Raw genomic sequence first — 14219 nt, 5'->3', positions numbered from 1 at the left:
TGTCATAATGTGTCACAGGCATTACGGTGTGTGGCATAATGTGTCAGGGGCATTATGGTGTGTGGCATATTGTGTCATGGGCATTATTGTGTGTGGCATAATGTCTAAGGGCCATTGCAGTATGTGGCATAATGTATACTGGGCATTACTATATGGAGGAAAAATTACAAATAATGTAAGGGGCATGAATCAGGATTATTATTTTTTTCCTGTGGTGGCCAACTTCTGGGCGTGCAGGTTGCAAAACTGGGGTAGAAGGCAGTCTTTTCCTGCAAAACCACGCCCCTTTATGCAAAGCCACACCTATTTCAGCAAGGCCATGACCCTTTTTTTGCGGTGCGCCCCTAAGGCGTGCGCAGATTCATCGCTTTACTGGTGCCAATTATGGGGGGGGGGGGGGGGGGGCACCAGAGAATTTTTTGGCTTGGGGAAGAAAAAGTTCTAGTTACGCCACTGATTACACTGGCCCTGTATGCTGTCAAAATAGAGGGGTGCTGCTGTTAAAAAAACATTACACAGGCCCTGTATGCTGTAACAATTCAGGGGTGCAGTAAAATAAATGTACACTGGCCCTGTCTCGTATGCTGTAATAATACCAGGGTGCAATGAAAATCAATGTACTCTGGCCCCGTCTTGTATGCTGTAAAAATTCAGGGGTGCAGTGAAAATAAATGTACAACTGGCCCTGTCTTGTATGCTGTAATAATTATAGGGTACAGTGAAAATCAATGTACACTGGCTCTGCCCAGTATGCTGTAAAAACTCAGTGGTGCAGTTGTTAAAAATTATGCTGTATGCTGTAAAATTATTCTGTATGCTGTAAAATTACAGGGGTGTTGTGAAAATACAGGGGTGCTGGCAGTGTCCGCGGTTGCGATGTCAAGGACTGACCTTCACAACACTGTATGGGAAGAGGAGTGTCAGGTCTGTAACTGTGTCTGTTCCCGGAGGGGGCACTAGTGGGTCAGTGGTGGTGCAGTGGAGGAAACGGGGAGGCTGCAGTAAGTTCCTGCGCATGTGCGCAATGATGTTTTATTTAGTACACAGAGGTATAAACAGCAACCGGAGCAAATGGCAATACAGATGTTATTTTGCAGGGAAACTGACAGAGGTATAATAACAGTCACAGGTAATGAGCTGGTCTGGAAACCAGTGCATACCTCCCAACATGACCCTCTCCAGGAGGGACACAATGCTCTGCTCCTGGACTTTTCTCTTCATTTATTATTGCCAGCACCTGTGTTGACCAGGTTAATGGATAAGAAAGGTGTTTCACCACAGGTGATGGCAATCTTAAATTAAGAGGAAAGTCCAGAAGCAGAGCATTCTGTCCCTCCTGGAGAGGGTCATGTTGGGAGGTATGCCAGTGTGATTAGCAAACTGTGATGATCAGCCTGGAAGCTGATGGCGAACATCAGTGGCCGGCTTGGAAGTCGAAGGTAACAGGATCAATATGCAGTGGGTAAGTAATGCAACCTATGGTAGTAATTACTAGTGATGAGCGGGTTCGGTTCCTCGGAAACCGAACCCCCCCGAACTTCACCCATTTTACACGGGTCCGAGGCATACTCGGCTTCTCCCGTATGGCTCGGTTAACCCGAGCGCGCCCGAACGTCATCATCCCGCTGCCGGATTCTCGCGAGATTCGGATTCTATATAAGCAGCCGCGCGTCGCCGCCATTTTCACTCGTGCATTGGAAATGTTAGGGAGAGGACGTGGCTGGCGTCCTCTCCGTTTATTGTTGATGCAAATATTTGTGCTTGCTTATTGCTTAAATGTGGGGACTGGGGAGCAGCTGTATAATATAGGAGGAGTACAGTGCAGAGTTTTGCTGATAAGTGACCACCAGTTTTATCCGTTCTCTGTCTGAAAAAAAACGCTCCTTATCTGTGCTCAGTGTGCTGCATATATCTGTGCTCACACTGCTTTATTGTGGGGACTGGGGACCACCAGTATATTATATAGGAGGAGTACAGTGCAGAGTTTTGCTGACCAGTGACCACCAGTATACGTTGTCTGCCTGAAAAACACTCCATATCTGTGCTGCATTGTAGTATATAGTAGGAGTACAGTGCATAATTTTGCTGACCACCAGTATATAATATATAGGACTACGGTACAGAAGGCCACTGCTGTACCTACCTCTGTGTCGTCAAGTATACGATCCATCCATACCTGTGGTGCATTTAAGTTTTGCACAGTTTGCTAACCACCAGTATATAATATATAGCATTACGGTACAGTAGGCCACTGCTGTACCTACCTCTGTGTCGTCAAGTATACTATCCATCCATACCTGTGGTGCATTTAAGTTTTGCACAGTTTGCTGATCACCAGTATATAATATATAGCATTACGGTACAGTAGGCCACTGCTGTACCTACCTCTGTGTCGTCAAGTATACTATCCATCCATACCTGTGGTGCATTTAAGTTTTGCACAGTTTGCTGACCACCAGTATATAATATATAGCATTACGGTACAGTAGGCCACTGCTGTACCTACCTCTGTGTCGTCAAGTATACTATCCATCCATACCTGTGGTGCATTTAAGTTTTGCACAGTTTGCTGACCACCAATATATAATATATGGCATTACGGTACAGTAGGCCAATGCTGTACCTACCACTGTGTCGTCAAGTATACTATCCATCCATACCTGTGGTGCATTTCAGTTGTGCGCAGTATATATAGTAGTAGGCCATTGCTATTGACACTGGCATATAATTCCACACATTAAAAAATGGAGAATAAAAATGTGGAGGTTAAAATAGGGAAAGATCAAGATCCACTTCCACCTCGTGCTGAAGCTGCTGCCACTAGTCATGGCCGAGACGATGAAATGCCATCAACGTCGTCTGCCAAGGCCGATGCCCAATGTCATAGTAGAGAGCATGTAAAATCCAAAAAACAAAAGTTCAGTAAAATGACCCAAAAATCAAAATTGAAAGCGTCTGATGAGGAGCGTAAACTTGCCAATATGCCATTTACGACACGGAGTGGCAAGGAACGGCTGAGGCCCTGGCCTATGTTCATGGCTAGTAGTTCAGATTCACATGAGGATGGAAGCACTCATCCTCTCGCTAGAAAAATGAAAAGACTTAAGCTGGCAAAAGCACAGCAAAGAACTGTGCGTTCTTCTAAATCACAAATCCCCAAGGAGAGTCCAATTGTGTCGGTTGCGATGCCTGACCTTCCCAACACTGGACGGGAAGAGCTTGCGCCTTCCACCATTTGCACGCCCCCTGCAAGTGCTGGAAGGAGCACCCGCAGTCCAGTTCCTGATAGTCAAATTGAAGATGTCACTGTTGAAGTACACCAGGATGAGGATATGGGTGTTGCTGGCGCTGGGGAGGAAATTGACAAGGAGGATTCTGATGGTGAGGTGGTTTGTTTAAGTCAGGCACCCGGGGAGACACCTGTTGTCCGTGGGACGAATATGGCCATTGACATGCCTGGTCAAAATACAAAAAAAATCAGCTCTTCGGTGTGGAATTATTTCAACACAAATGCGGACAACAGGTGTCAAGCCGTGTGTTGCCTTTGTCAAGCTGTAATAAGTAGGGGTAAGGACGTTAACCACCTCGGAACATCCTCCCTTATACGTCACCTGCAGCGCATTCATCATAAGTCAGTAACAAGTTCAAAAACTTTGGATGACAGCGGAAGCAGTCCACTGACCACTAAATCCCTTCCTCTTGTAACCAAGCTCCTGCAAACCACACCACCAACTCCCTCAGTGTCAATTTCCACCTTACACAGGAAAGCCAATAGTCCTGCAGGCCATGTCACTGGCAAGTCTGACGAGTCCTCTCCTGCCTGGGATTCCTCCGATGCATCCTTGAGTGTAACGCCTACTGCTGCTGGCGCTGCTGTTGTTGCTGCTGGGAGTCGATCGTCATCCCAGAGGGGAAGTCGGAAGACCACTTGTACTACTTCCAGTAAGCAACTGACTGTCCAACAGTCCTTTGCGAGGAAGATGAAATATCACAGCAGTCATCCTGCTGCAAAGCGGATAACTCAGGCCTTGTCAGCCTGGGTGGTGAGAAACGTGTTTCCGGTATCCACCGTTAATTCAGAGGCAACTAGAGACTTGATTGAGGTACTGTGTCCTCCGTACCAAATACCATCTAGGTTCCATTTCTCTAGGCAGGCGATACCGAAAATGTACACAGACGTCAGAAAAAGACTCACCAGTGTCCTAAAAAATGCAGTTGTACCCAATGTCCATTTAACCATGGACATGTGGACAAGTGGAGCAGGGCAGACTAAGGACTATATGACTGTGACAGCCCACTGGGTAGATGTATTGCCTCCCGCTGCAAGAACAGCAGCGGCGGCACCAGTAGCAGCATCTCGCAAACGCCAACTCGTTCCTAGGCAGGCTACGCTATGTATCACAGCTTTCCATAAGAGGCACACAGCTGACAACCTCTTACGGAAACTGAGGAACATCATCGCAGATTGGCTTACCCCAATTGGACTCTCCTGGGGATTTGTGACATCGGACAACGCCACCAATATTGTGCGTGCATTACATGTGGGAAAATTCCAGCACGTCCCATGTTTTGTACATACATTGAATTTGGTGGTGCAGAATTATTTGAAAAAACGACAGGGGCGTGCAAGAGATGCTGTCAGTGGCCCGAAGAATTGCGGGCCACTTTCGGCATTCATCCACCGCGTGCCGAAGACTGGAGCACCAGCAAACACTCCTGAACCTGCCCTGCCATCATCTGAAGCAAGAGGTGGTAACGAGGTGGAATTCAACCCTCTATATGCTAAAGCTGAGGAGCTTTGTATGCGCTCGTCCATGCGGGGGGCGTGTCTGACAGGCTGTCAGTGGAGAGACAGGGAGCGAAATCTCAGAGCTGGCTCCCCTCACGAAGCTGCGGCTGCTGCTCCCAGGAGACTGTCAGACAGGGCCGGTGCAAGGTCATTTGGCACCCCAGGCAAAACTCCTGACCCCCCCCCGCCGCACACACACAACACACAAGTATCTACTGCGCATGCGTATGCACTGTCTGCAATGCGCACGCGCGTCATACGGGTACAAAGCGGATCGTTGCTGGGTGATGGATTTAACGAAGAATCCACTCGCACAGCTGATCGCAAGGAGATTGACAGGAAGAAGCCGTTTATGGGTGTCAACTGACCATTTTCTGGGAGTGTTTGGAAAAACGCAGGCGTGTCCGAGCGTTTGCATGGCGTGTTTCTGACGTCAATTCCGGGACCAAAAAGACTGAAGTGATCGCTGTGCTGAGTAAGTTCAGACCTACTCAGAAACTGCACAAAATGTTTTTTTAGAGATCGGCTGCACAGGCGTTCGCACACTTGCAAAGCGAAAATACACTCCCCCATGGGCGGCGACTATGTGTTTGCGCGGCTGATAAAAACAGTTAGCGAGCGATCAACTCGGAATGACCCCCAGTGGGCGCTGCTGCTGACTCTGGCGCTGCTGAAGAATTTTTAGAAGGGACAGAGGATATTGCCCATACTTTATAACCTCTCTATTAACAACAAATAGACAAAAGAACACTTTATTGTTGTATTTTATGTGAAAAATGAAAGCGATACAATGCTGCACCTTTTGTTCATAATTCACTTTTAAGCTTTTAACTCCACAATAGCCACCAATGCAATAATTGATTGTTAAGAAATTTCTGTCAAGCTTGAAAAGCACTTTTAACTCCACATTAATCATAGATGTAATAACTCTTTTTTTCAGAAATTGGAATAAAACCATGTCCAGCTCACAAAACAGTCATATAAATAAAACATCTTCCTGCAGAGCTAAGAATACTCACATTAGGTTGGCTTCCAGTGGTCAGATGAGCTCCCCTTTAAAAACTGCTGGCCTGTAATCACTTGCCTGTAAAAGGGAACAGAGGTGTTCCGTATAAAGGGGGTGATTCCGAGTTGTTCGCTCGCTAGCAGATTTTAGCAGCATTGCACACGCTAGGCCGCCGCCCTATGGGAGTGTATCTTAGCTTAGCAGAATAGCGAGCGAAAGATTAGCAGAATTGCGAATAAATAATTCTTAGCAGTTTCTGAGTAGCTCGAGACTTACTCCTACACTGCGATCAGCTCAGCCCGTTTCGTTCCTGGTTTGACGTCACAAACACGCCCTGCGTTCGGCCAGCCACTCCCCCATTTCTCCAGACACTCCCGCGTTTTTCCCTGACACGCCTACGTTTTTCCGCACACTCGCTGAAAACGGTCAGTTTCCGCCCAGAAACACCCACTTCCTGTCAATCACACTCCGATCACTTCAACGATGAAAATTCTTCGTTCTGCCGTGAGTAAATCTACTAAGTTTTGAGCTAAAATACTTAGCGCATGCGCACTGCGTACCATGCGCATGCGCATTTTCGCATTAATCGCTCCGTTGCGAAAATCAGCAACGAGCGAACAACTCGGAATGACCCCCTAAATATGTATTCCTTCTGACCTTTTACGCGTGAATAAAATTGGATGTTTTTAAGAGTACTGGCAACTTTAAACTTTTGTGTCATTAACTATTGCATTTGGGATGGTACTTTATTGAGGAGGAGAAAGAACAAATATTACACACACAGTAAACTTTGTCTTTGTTGGATACTTTTTGAAACAGTATTTGCTAAAGTGTGTCTGCATGGGACAAAGAATTTTGTTTATTTATAGGATGGTATTTTTGAACAGGGCATAGTATTTTGTATATTAATAAGTGCATTTCCCATTAGTTTTGAACTGGGTGCAATAAGGTGGCAGCTGGCACTTCCTAATGCCACTAAAGTACACAGTGGCAGATCCAGAGAAAAATGACTCGGGGGACACCATGACAGGGGAAGGGTGTTATTTGCGTGCGCCAAAGGTGTACACACCCCTGGAAAAGTGGGTGTGGTCTCGCCCCAAGGTGCATGGCCTCAAAGGGAATGTCATATCCACATGACTGGGTAAGAGTGATGCCTTGAAGAGGCAGAGAGTGACAGGAGAGAGGGCAATGGGAAGCTTGTGATGAGGCAGATGATGAGACATTTAGTGGCGGGGAAATAGTGAGAGACTGAAGAGCAGTGGGTGACAGAAGAGGGTGACAGTGAGAGGCAGTAGATGACGCCAGAGAATGGGTAACAGAGGGATGCAGTGGTTGCTGCCAGGGAATGGGTGACACGAGAGAGAGGTGACGTGGAGAGATAGTGGGAGAGTGGCCGTGGGTGACAGGAAAGAGTGACGGGGAAAGGCAGTGGATGACAGGGAGAAGGTGATAGGGAGAGGCAGTGACAGGGTGAGGCAGTGGGGGATGGAGAGAAGCACAGGATGATGGTGAGAGGTGCTAACATTACATGGAACAAACAGGAAATTCATGTATAACTCGTGGAGGTATAGTTGGCAAATTATTCTGAATCCCCCACCGAATTTATAACCTTACACAATTTTGTGTCGTCTGCAAAAATGAACACCACGCTCTCTAGACATACTGCTAGATCATTTATGAAAATGTTATACAACAGTGATCCAAGTACAGACCCTTGTGGCACAATTTGAAAAAGTTCCATTTGCCACAACTTGCTGCTCTCTATTATATAACCAATTCCTCACCCAAGTGTATATTGTGCTCCCTAGCCCCAGTTCTTGTAATTTATAGATAAGTCTCATGTGTGGTACTGTGTTGAAAGCTTTAGCAAAGTCTAAAAAGATTGCATCCACCTCCTTACCCTGATCTAGGTTCACACTAACTGTTTCATAAAAGCTTAGTAAGTTTGTTTAACATGATCTATCCATCACAAATCCATGTTGGGCAGGTCAGGCATAAACACGCACCCCATAATGCCATGATCTTGCCCACCCTTTGTGCACACCATAGGCACTTACTGAATGAAGGGGCATAGATGAGTCCCCTCTTGTAGCTGCACCCCTGATCACTCTGGCCAGCTGGATGTCTTGGTGGCCCTGGCTCCCTCATGCCCATTTATGTGGCATGAGAGTTACCCCAACCCCCTACATATGCCAGAGCCAGCTCATGCACCTTTATATCCCTCACTGACACTCTGTCGATGGGCGGCCGTGGAACACTTCTGTAGTCTGCAGGCAGTCACTGCGCACAATGGGGGTAATTCCAAGTTGATCACAGCAGGAAATTTTTTAGCAGTTGGGCAAAACCATGTGCACTGCAGGGGGGGCAGATATAACATTTGCAGAGAGAGTTAGATTTGGTGGGTTATTTTGTTTCTGTGCAGGGTAAATACTGGCTGCTTTATTTTTACACTGCAAATCAGATTGCAGATTGAACACACCCCACCCAAATCTAACTCTCTCTGCACATGTTACATCTGCCTCCCCTGCAGTGCACATGGTTTTGACCAACTGCTAACACAATTCCTGCTGCGATCAACTTGGAATCACCCCCAGTGCATGATCATTGCAGGCAAGAATAGAGGAGGCAGATGGAAACTGAGTGCTCACAAATTGTGTGTCGTGATACAGATCTAGGCTCACAGGCATCAGGGAGAAAAGAAAATGGATTTATTGAAAGTACCAGTCATCTGGATATTATCTGCACTCCAAACCCCAGCAGATATCCTGATTACTGGACTGTCCAGAGTAATCCTGGACAGGTGGCAACTCTAAAGGATGAGGCTGATGCTATGTTATAGGCCCTACACACTGGCCGATTTTCTGAAAGATATGAACGATCTCGTTCATATATGAACGAGAACTCGTTCATATCTTTCAGTGTGGAGACTCCAGCGATGAACGATGCGCGGCCCCGCGCTCGTTCATCGCTGGTCCCCCGTCGGCTGTGCATGCAGGCCAATATGGACGATCTCGTCCATATTTGCCTGCACTTCAATGCATCCGCGTGACGGGGGGAGTGAAGAAACTTCACTCCCCCCATCACTGCCCCCCCGCCGCCGGGTCGCTCGTCGGCCGTATCCGCCGTCGGGCAGCTCGGCGGCGGGTCGGCCAGTGAGTAGGGCCCCATAGTATTTGCCTGAAGCGGCAGTATTACTTTTGATTCCAGTAAACAATATATGCTTCCACCTCGCAGGTCTATTTCTATGGATATTTCCAATTTAATGGAAGCAGTAAGGTGATGGAATGTAACCTGGAACTACTGAGAGAGGACGTGTGCACATACAGGGACCCCGTCTCCGGTGACACGTGGCAGTGTGTGCGACCACAGAAGCTGCCGTGTGACTCCTGGATCTATCACTCCATGGGTGGATACCGCAGGGTGACTGATAAACTGGAGACCTCTCTGCTGAGTGGGTGAGTGAGACTGTCTGCTGGAAATCGGTTGCTAAAATTGGTCTGATAAAAAAATCTACCGGTCATCAAATCTACCGGGGTCACGGGTGCATTCCAATAAGTGCTAGGCAATGGTTCCATGGACCAAAATAGTTTTGTGTTTCAAATCATTGTCCCTTTCAGACCAAATAAACAGTGTGTAAATACATTTACATAATTAGATAATTAGTAATTAATTATAATCCGTGATTCCATTCTTCTTCTAGTGCATCAGATGCTCGCGTCACACGAGATGCTAAGTATAAATTGAAAAAAAATATATATATTAGAAATGCACATCCAGTCATACGCTTTTTACAAAAACTATAAAATTACAAAATGTATGATATAAAATATTTTATAAGGTACTGTATGACATCATAAACAACCTCCAGTGTCTCAGGAGTCGGGCTGTTGAGAGCAACATTTTCAGAATGGTACTGTTGTATGACATCAAAAAATGTAACGGAAGGAAACCGTGGACCTCCCTTGGCCCCCAGCTCATATACAGTGTGTGGCCCCAGTATGTCTGCTAAAGACAGGCCATGTGATTTGTCCACAGTAAGGCCTCACGATAAAGGCCTTACTGTAGACAAATCACATGGCCCTATGTGGCTTGAGGGATGATCACAGCCCAGCAGGGACCAGGGAAACAGCTACAGCCACCAGACGGATATCACATAGGGACACCAGTGTGTACACCAAAGAAACCTTGATGCAAACAGATCAGCTGTACTCATTGTGAGTATGGTACACAAATCCTGTTTGTGACTTTGGCATAATTAGGGTTAATAACTTTTACTGTTCTTCATAAGGTTGAAGAAGGTCATTTATAAAGAAACCTTTATATGTATCATTTGTCACTCTCTCTTGTAAGTTGGGTACACCATTTTTCATGAATATGAGGGAGATTTGGATTTCCTTTTCATCATGTATTATCACCCTTGTAGAGTTTTGTGACCATTCACTAAGGGTTAGGATTTTGTGACCAGCGGTTGGGATCCCGGCCGTTAGTTTGCCAGCAGTGAAAAGAGTGGACAAAAGGATCAATGGAGAAATTGCCTATGGCAACCAATCAGCTCTGAAGGAAGCCTTTATCAAGTCTATGCTATAAAATGTAAGGAAGGTGCTGATTGGTTGCCATGAGCAACCTCTCCACTGGTCTGATTCTCCACTCTTTTCACTGCTTCATGAATAGACCCCTGAGTATTATCTTATGTTTATCTGTTATATTGTGTGTGTTCATATTGAATTGCAATGGGATGCGGTTAAGATACTGGCTGTCGGGATCCCTGCAGTCAGAATATTGACGCCTGACTCCCGAAACCCGTCAGCATGCCGACACCGGAATCCTGACAGGTTCAGGAGACTGACGCCGAAACCCCAACAGCTGGCATCCTGACAGCTGCCATCCTAACAGTCGGCATTCTGGCCGTAAGTAAGACAGCGGGTTAGGGTAAGCGCCGGGGGGAATGGAGGGGTTAGGTTTAGGCACCACTCGGGGGGTTAGGGTTAGACTGCGAGGTGGGGGGTTAGGTTTAAGCACCACCCGGGGCAGGTTAGGGTGAGGCACTAAGGGGGGAGGTTAAAGTAAGGTTGTGGGAAGGGAGGGTTAGGGGTAGGGGAGAGCATACTTACCTCACCTCGTCTGCCGGTCACGCCATACTGTACCAAACCCAATGTAACATCATTCTGTATATCAGTTTGGAACTTGACCCGGCGCCAGAACTTTTTTTTTTGCTTTATTGTTATTTATAGAGGATTAGGTGGTAGCCTTTTCACAGATGGATCAGTGGCTGTTGCACCTTGGGACTCTGGGGGTAATTCCAAGTTGATCGCAGCAGGAATTTTGTTAGCAGTTGGGCAAAACCATGTGCACTGCAGGGGAGGCAGATATAACATTTGCAGAGAGAGTTAGATTTGGGTGGGTTATTTTGTTTCTGTGCAGGGTAAATACTGGCTGCTTTATTATTACACTGCAATTTAGATTTCAGTTTGAATACACCCCACCCAAATCTAACTCTCTCTGCACATGTTATATCTGCCCCACCTGCAGTGCACATGGTTTTGCCCAACTACTAACAAAATTCCTGCTGCGATCAACTTCGAATTACCCCCTCTGATCCCTATTTTATGACGCTCCATTTCATCACAGAGAAGGAGAACGAAATGACAGGCATAGGAATGGAGAGAGTTAAACCTCCTGTGATGGGTGTGGAACAAATTGTTATGAAAAGTTACAGCCAATGGTAGATAGGGGAGGGATCAGCATATATAGGGATGTATAGGTCATCTAGGGGTCTCTTTTAGTTTGCCTTCTAGCTGGTGAGTGATATCAAAATTCTTGGTGCTTTCATTAGTGGGTTAGACAGTGTAGAGGACAGTGTTAGGTAGCTTAGTTATTTGCCCTCCTGCTTCCCATCACCTTCCGGGACACTCCTGTAGGTGGGTACTGGCTAGATGGCCGCCTCTCGCCCCCTCCGTTCGGCCGGGGCTCCGGCTCGTTACCGCTCTGAGGGCGGGGGAAATGGAGCCTCGGCTGGGCCTGTGTATGCAGCTGTTTGTTCCCCGTCCCCTGGCACCGGCGCGCATACCCGCGCACGGGTAGCTAGGCGGACCCGGTCTCCCCTGCCCCAGGAGTTTGGACAGGAGTTAGAGGGAGAGACGCGGGGCACAGGGGAGGGGAGGTGGCCGGGCCTCGGCCTGCACCTCCACCTCAGGAGATGCCGGAGACGGGGACCAGCGGTCGCGCGCGATGTGCAGAAGATCCCGTCCAGTCTTCCCACCCATCCCCCTTTTCCAGGCCGCGGGCGAATGCCGGCCGAGGGCGACGGGGTGGGCGGAGAGCGGCGGCGGGTCAAGGAAGGCCTGTCGCGGGGGCTTGGCCGGCGGTGCTACCCACCGCTGGCCGGAGAGTGTCTGCAAGCGGCGGTGCGCACGCACTAGTGATGTGCACGGCCACTCGCTCAGCTAGTGGCGCCGTCTGTGCATGTGTGCGCGCAGCGGCGCCGCGGGAGTGCGATTCTCCTCTGCTGCCTCCCTTACAGCCGGAGTCCGGCGGGGGGCGGCGTACAGCTAGCGGCGCCGGGCGCACCAGTGTGCGCGCTGCGGCGCCACAGGTGTATGAGTCTCCCCTGATGCCACCCTTACAGCCGGAGTCCGGCGGGGAGCGGCGGGGGGGCAAAGAGGGGCATATTTAGGTGGCAGTGGAGAGCCCCATAGGTGTGCCTTCCCTGCAGCCGGAGGGAGCTCCGGGCTGCAGGAGGAGGGCAGCAGGGGCAGTTTATCGAGTGCGGGTGGGCGCGGAGCAGATGGGGGAGAAGAGGGGAGGAGGACCAGGCAGGTGAGGGCTAGGGGGGCCAACGGGTCACCAGGAGGGCAGGCTGATTATTTACCGGTGGGTCCCTTCTCGGCGCCCACCGGCCCACAGGCCAGAATACGGACGATGGCGTCCGGGGGGACTGCAACCAGTAGTGGCAACGAGTTTTGGGGCAGACAAGGGGCCTCCGGGGAGTTAGCCTCAGCACTCGTCAACGGTGGTGGCGGCATTGGGCCCATTGGTTGCAGCCGCATCTCCGGGGACAGCGAGGCGTTCAGGCACGCGTGCAGAAGCAAGGCCGTCCGTCACGCCGACGGGGTCGGCAGTCGAGCGGATAGCGCGCGCTTGCCATGATCTGGGGGCGGCCGCGGCGCAGTTAGGCAACCAACAGGTAGGGACGGAGCGCGGACGCGAGTTGGGGGCGGAGGTACCCCGGACGACTATGGATGCCCCAGGAGTGGTTTCTGGGTCCCGTGCTTTGTCGTCTTTTTCAGGTGTTCGTGGTGAGGTTGCGGTGGACGTGAGCGACGACGAGGATTTCGAGGTTTCCACACCGGGGGAGTCCGAGTCCGAGCAGTCGGCAACGTCAGGTGAGGTGGAGGATTCGGCATCGGGCTCCAGCGCACGCTCTAGTTCGGTTAGTTCCTCCACTTCTTCATCCCTATCGTCGCAAGCGTCCGAGGTTAGTAGCACAACTAGAGCGAAAAAGCGGGCGACGAAGTACGCTAAAAAAGCGGCAGGGCAGCGGGAGAGGCGGAAGAGGTGCAAGCGGCTTAGCAAGAGTGCTCGCAGGGCCAAGAAGCGCCGTAATTTGCCGGGAGTAGTCCACTGCGATTATACGGCAGTGTTGAGGGGGTTGCGGGATAGCTGCCGGAAGAAGATCAGTAGAGGCGATTACGTGGATATGTTCGTGTTGACTTTGGACGCGAAGAAGGAGTATAAGGCAGCGAAGGCTAAGAAGGGCATTGGAGCTGAAGCGTTCCGTTCGTTTGACAACTGGATGGCTGGTTTCTGCGTCTTTGTGGCATGTTATCTGGAGGATAGGCCGGGTGAACACATGAACGTCATCCGGTACCTGCACCTGATACACGACATGCAATGAACATCAACAGGAGTAGAATGGCGAATGTATGACGAGAAGTTTTGGGAAAAGTAGGACTGCTTGCAGATAATTGATTTTGGATGCAAAGACGTGGAGGTATGGCTCCAGGTCACCCGGGCTTCTCAAGCTGCGAAGGAGCCCCGGAATCCAGGGCTTCCTGATTAGGCAGGAACAGGAAGGTGGTGCACAACATGTGACTGCACTGGAGGATCGCTCAGACATGAGGAGCAGCAGCCCAGAAGGTCCAGCAGCCAGCCATCCCATACCGAGGAGCAGTGTCTTCAGGTACATTCTGCAGCTGACACACGGGGGATGGGTATAATAGTGTGTGCTGGGGAGGGGGGATGGGTATAATAGTGTGTGCTGGGGAGGGGGGATGGGTATAATAGTGTGTGCTGGGAAGGGGGAGGGGTATATTAGTGTGTGCTGGGGAGGGGGAGGGGTATATTAGTGTGTGCTGGGGAGGGGGGATGGGTATATTAGTGTGTGCTGGGGAGGGGGGATGGGTATATTAGTGTGTGCTGGGGAGG

General features: G+C 49.3%; 1 protein-coding gene across 1 annotated transcript in view; it reads left to right on the top strand.

Moving 5' to 3' along the window:
- Positions 1-14219, top strand: part of LOC134936019 (NXPE family member 3-like) — a 196064-nt gene that overhangs the window by 72518 nt on the left and 109327 nt on the right. The window contains exon 2 of the mRNA XM_063930918.1: positions 9030-9250. Coding sequence (XP_063786988.1) covers positions 9030-9250 — 221 coding nt within the window. The remainder of the gene's footprint in view (positions 1-9029; positions 9251-14219) is intronic.

Source organism: Pseudophryne corroboree, chromosome 6 (assembly GCF_028390025.1).
Source record: "Pseudophryne corroboree isolate aPseCor3 chromosome 6, aPseCor3.hap2, whole genome shotgun sequence".
Taxonomy (NCBI): domain Eukaryota; kingdom Metazoa; phylum Chordata; class Amphibia; order Anura; family Myobatrachidae; genus Pseudophryne; species Pseudophryne corroboree.
The sequence above is the reverse complement of the archived record's forward strand: the minus strand, read 5'-3'. Positions and strand labels throughout refer to the sequence as shown.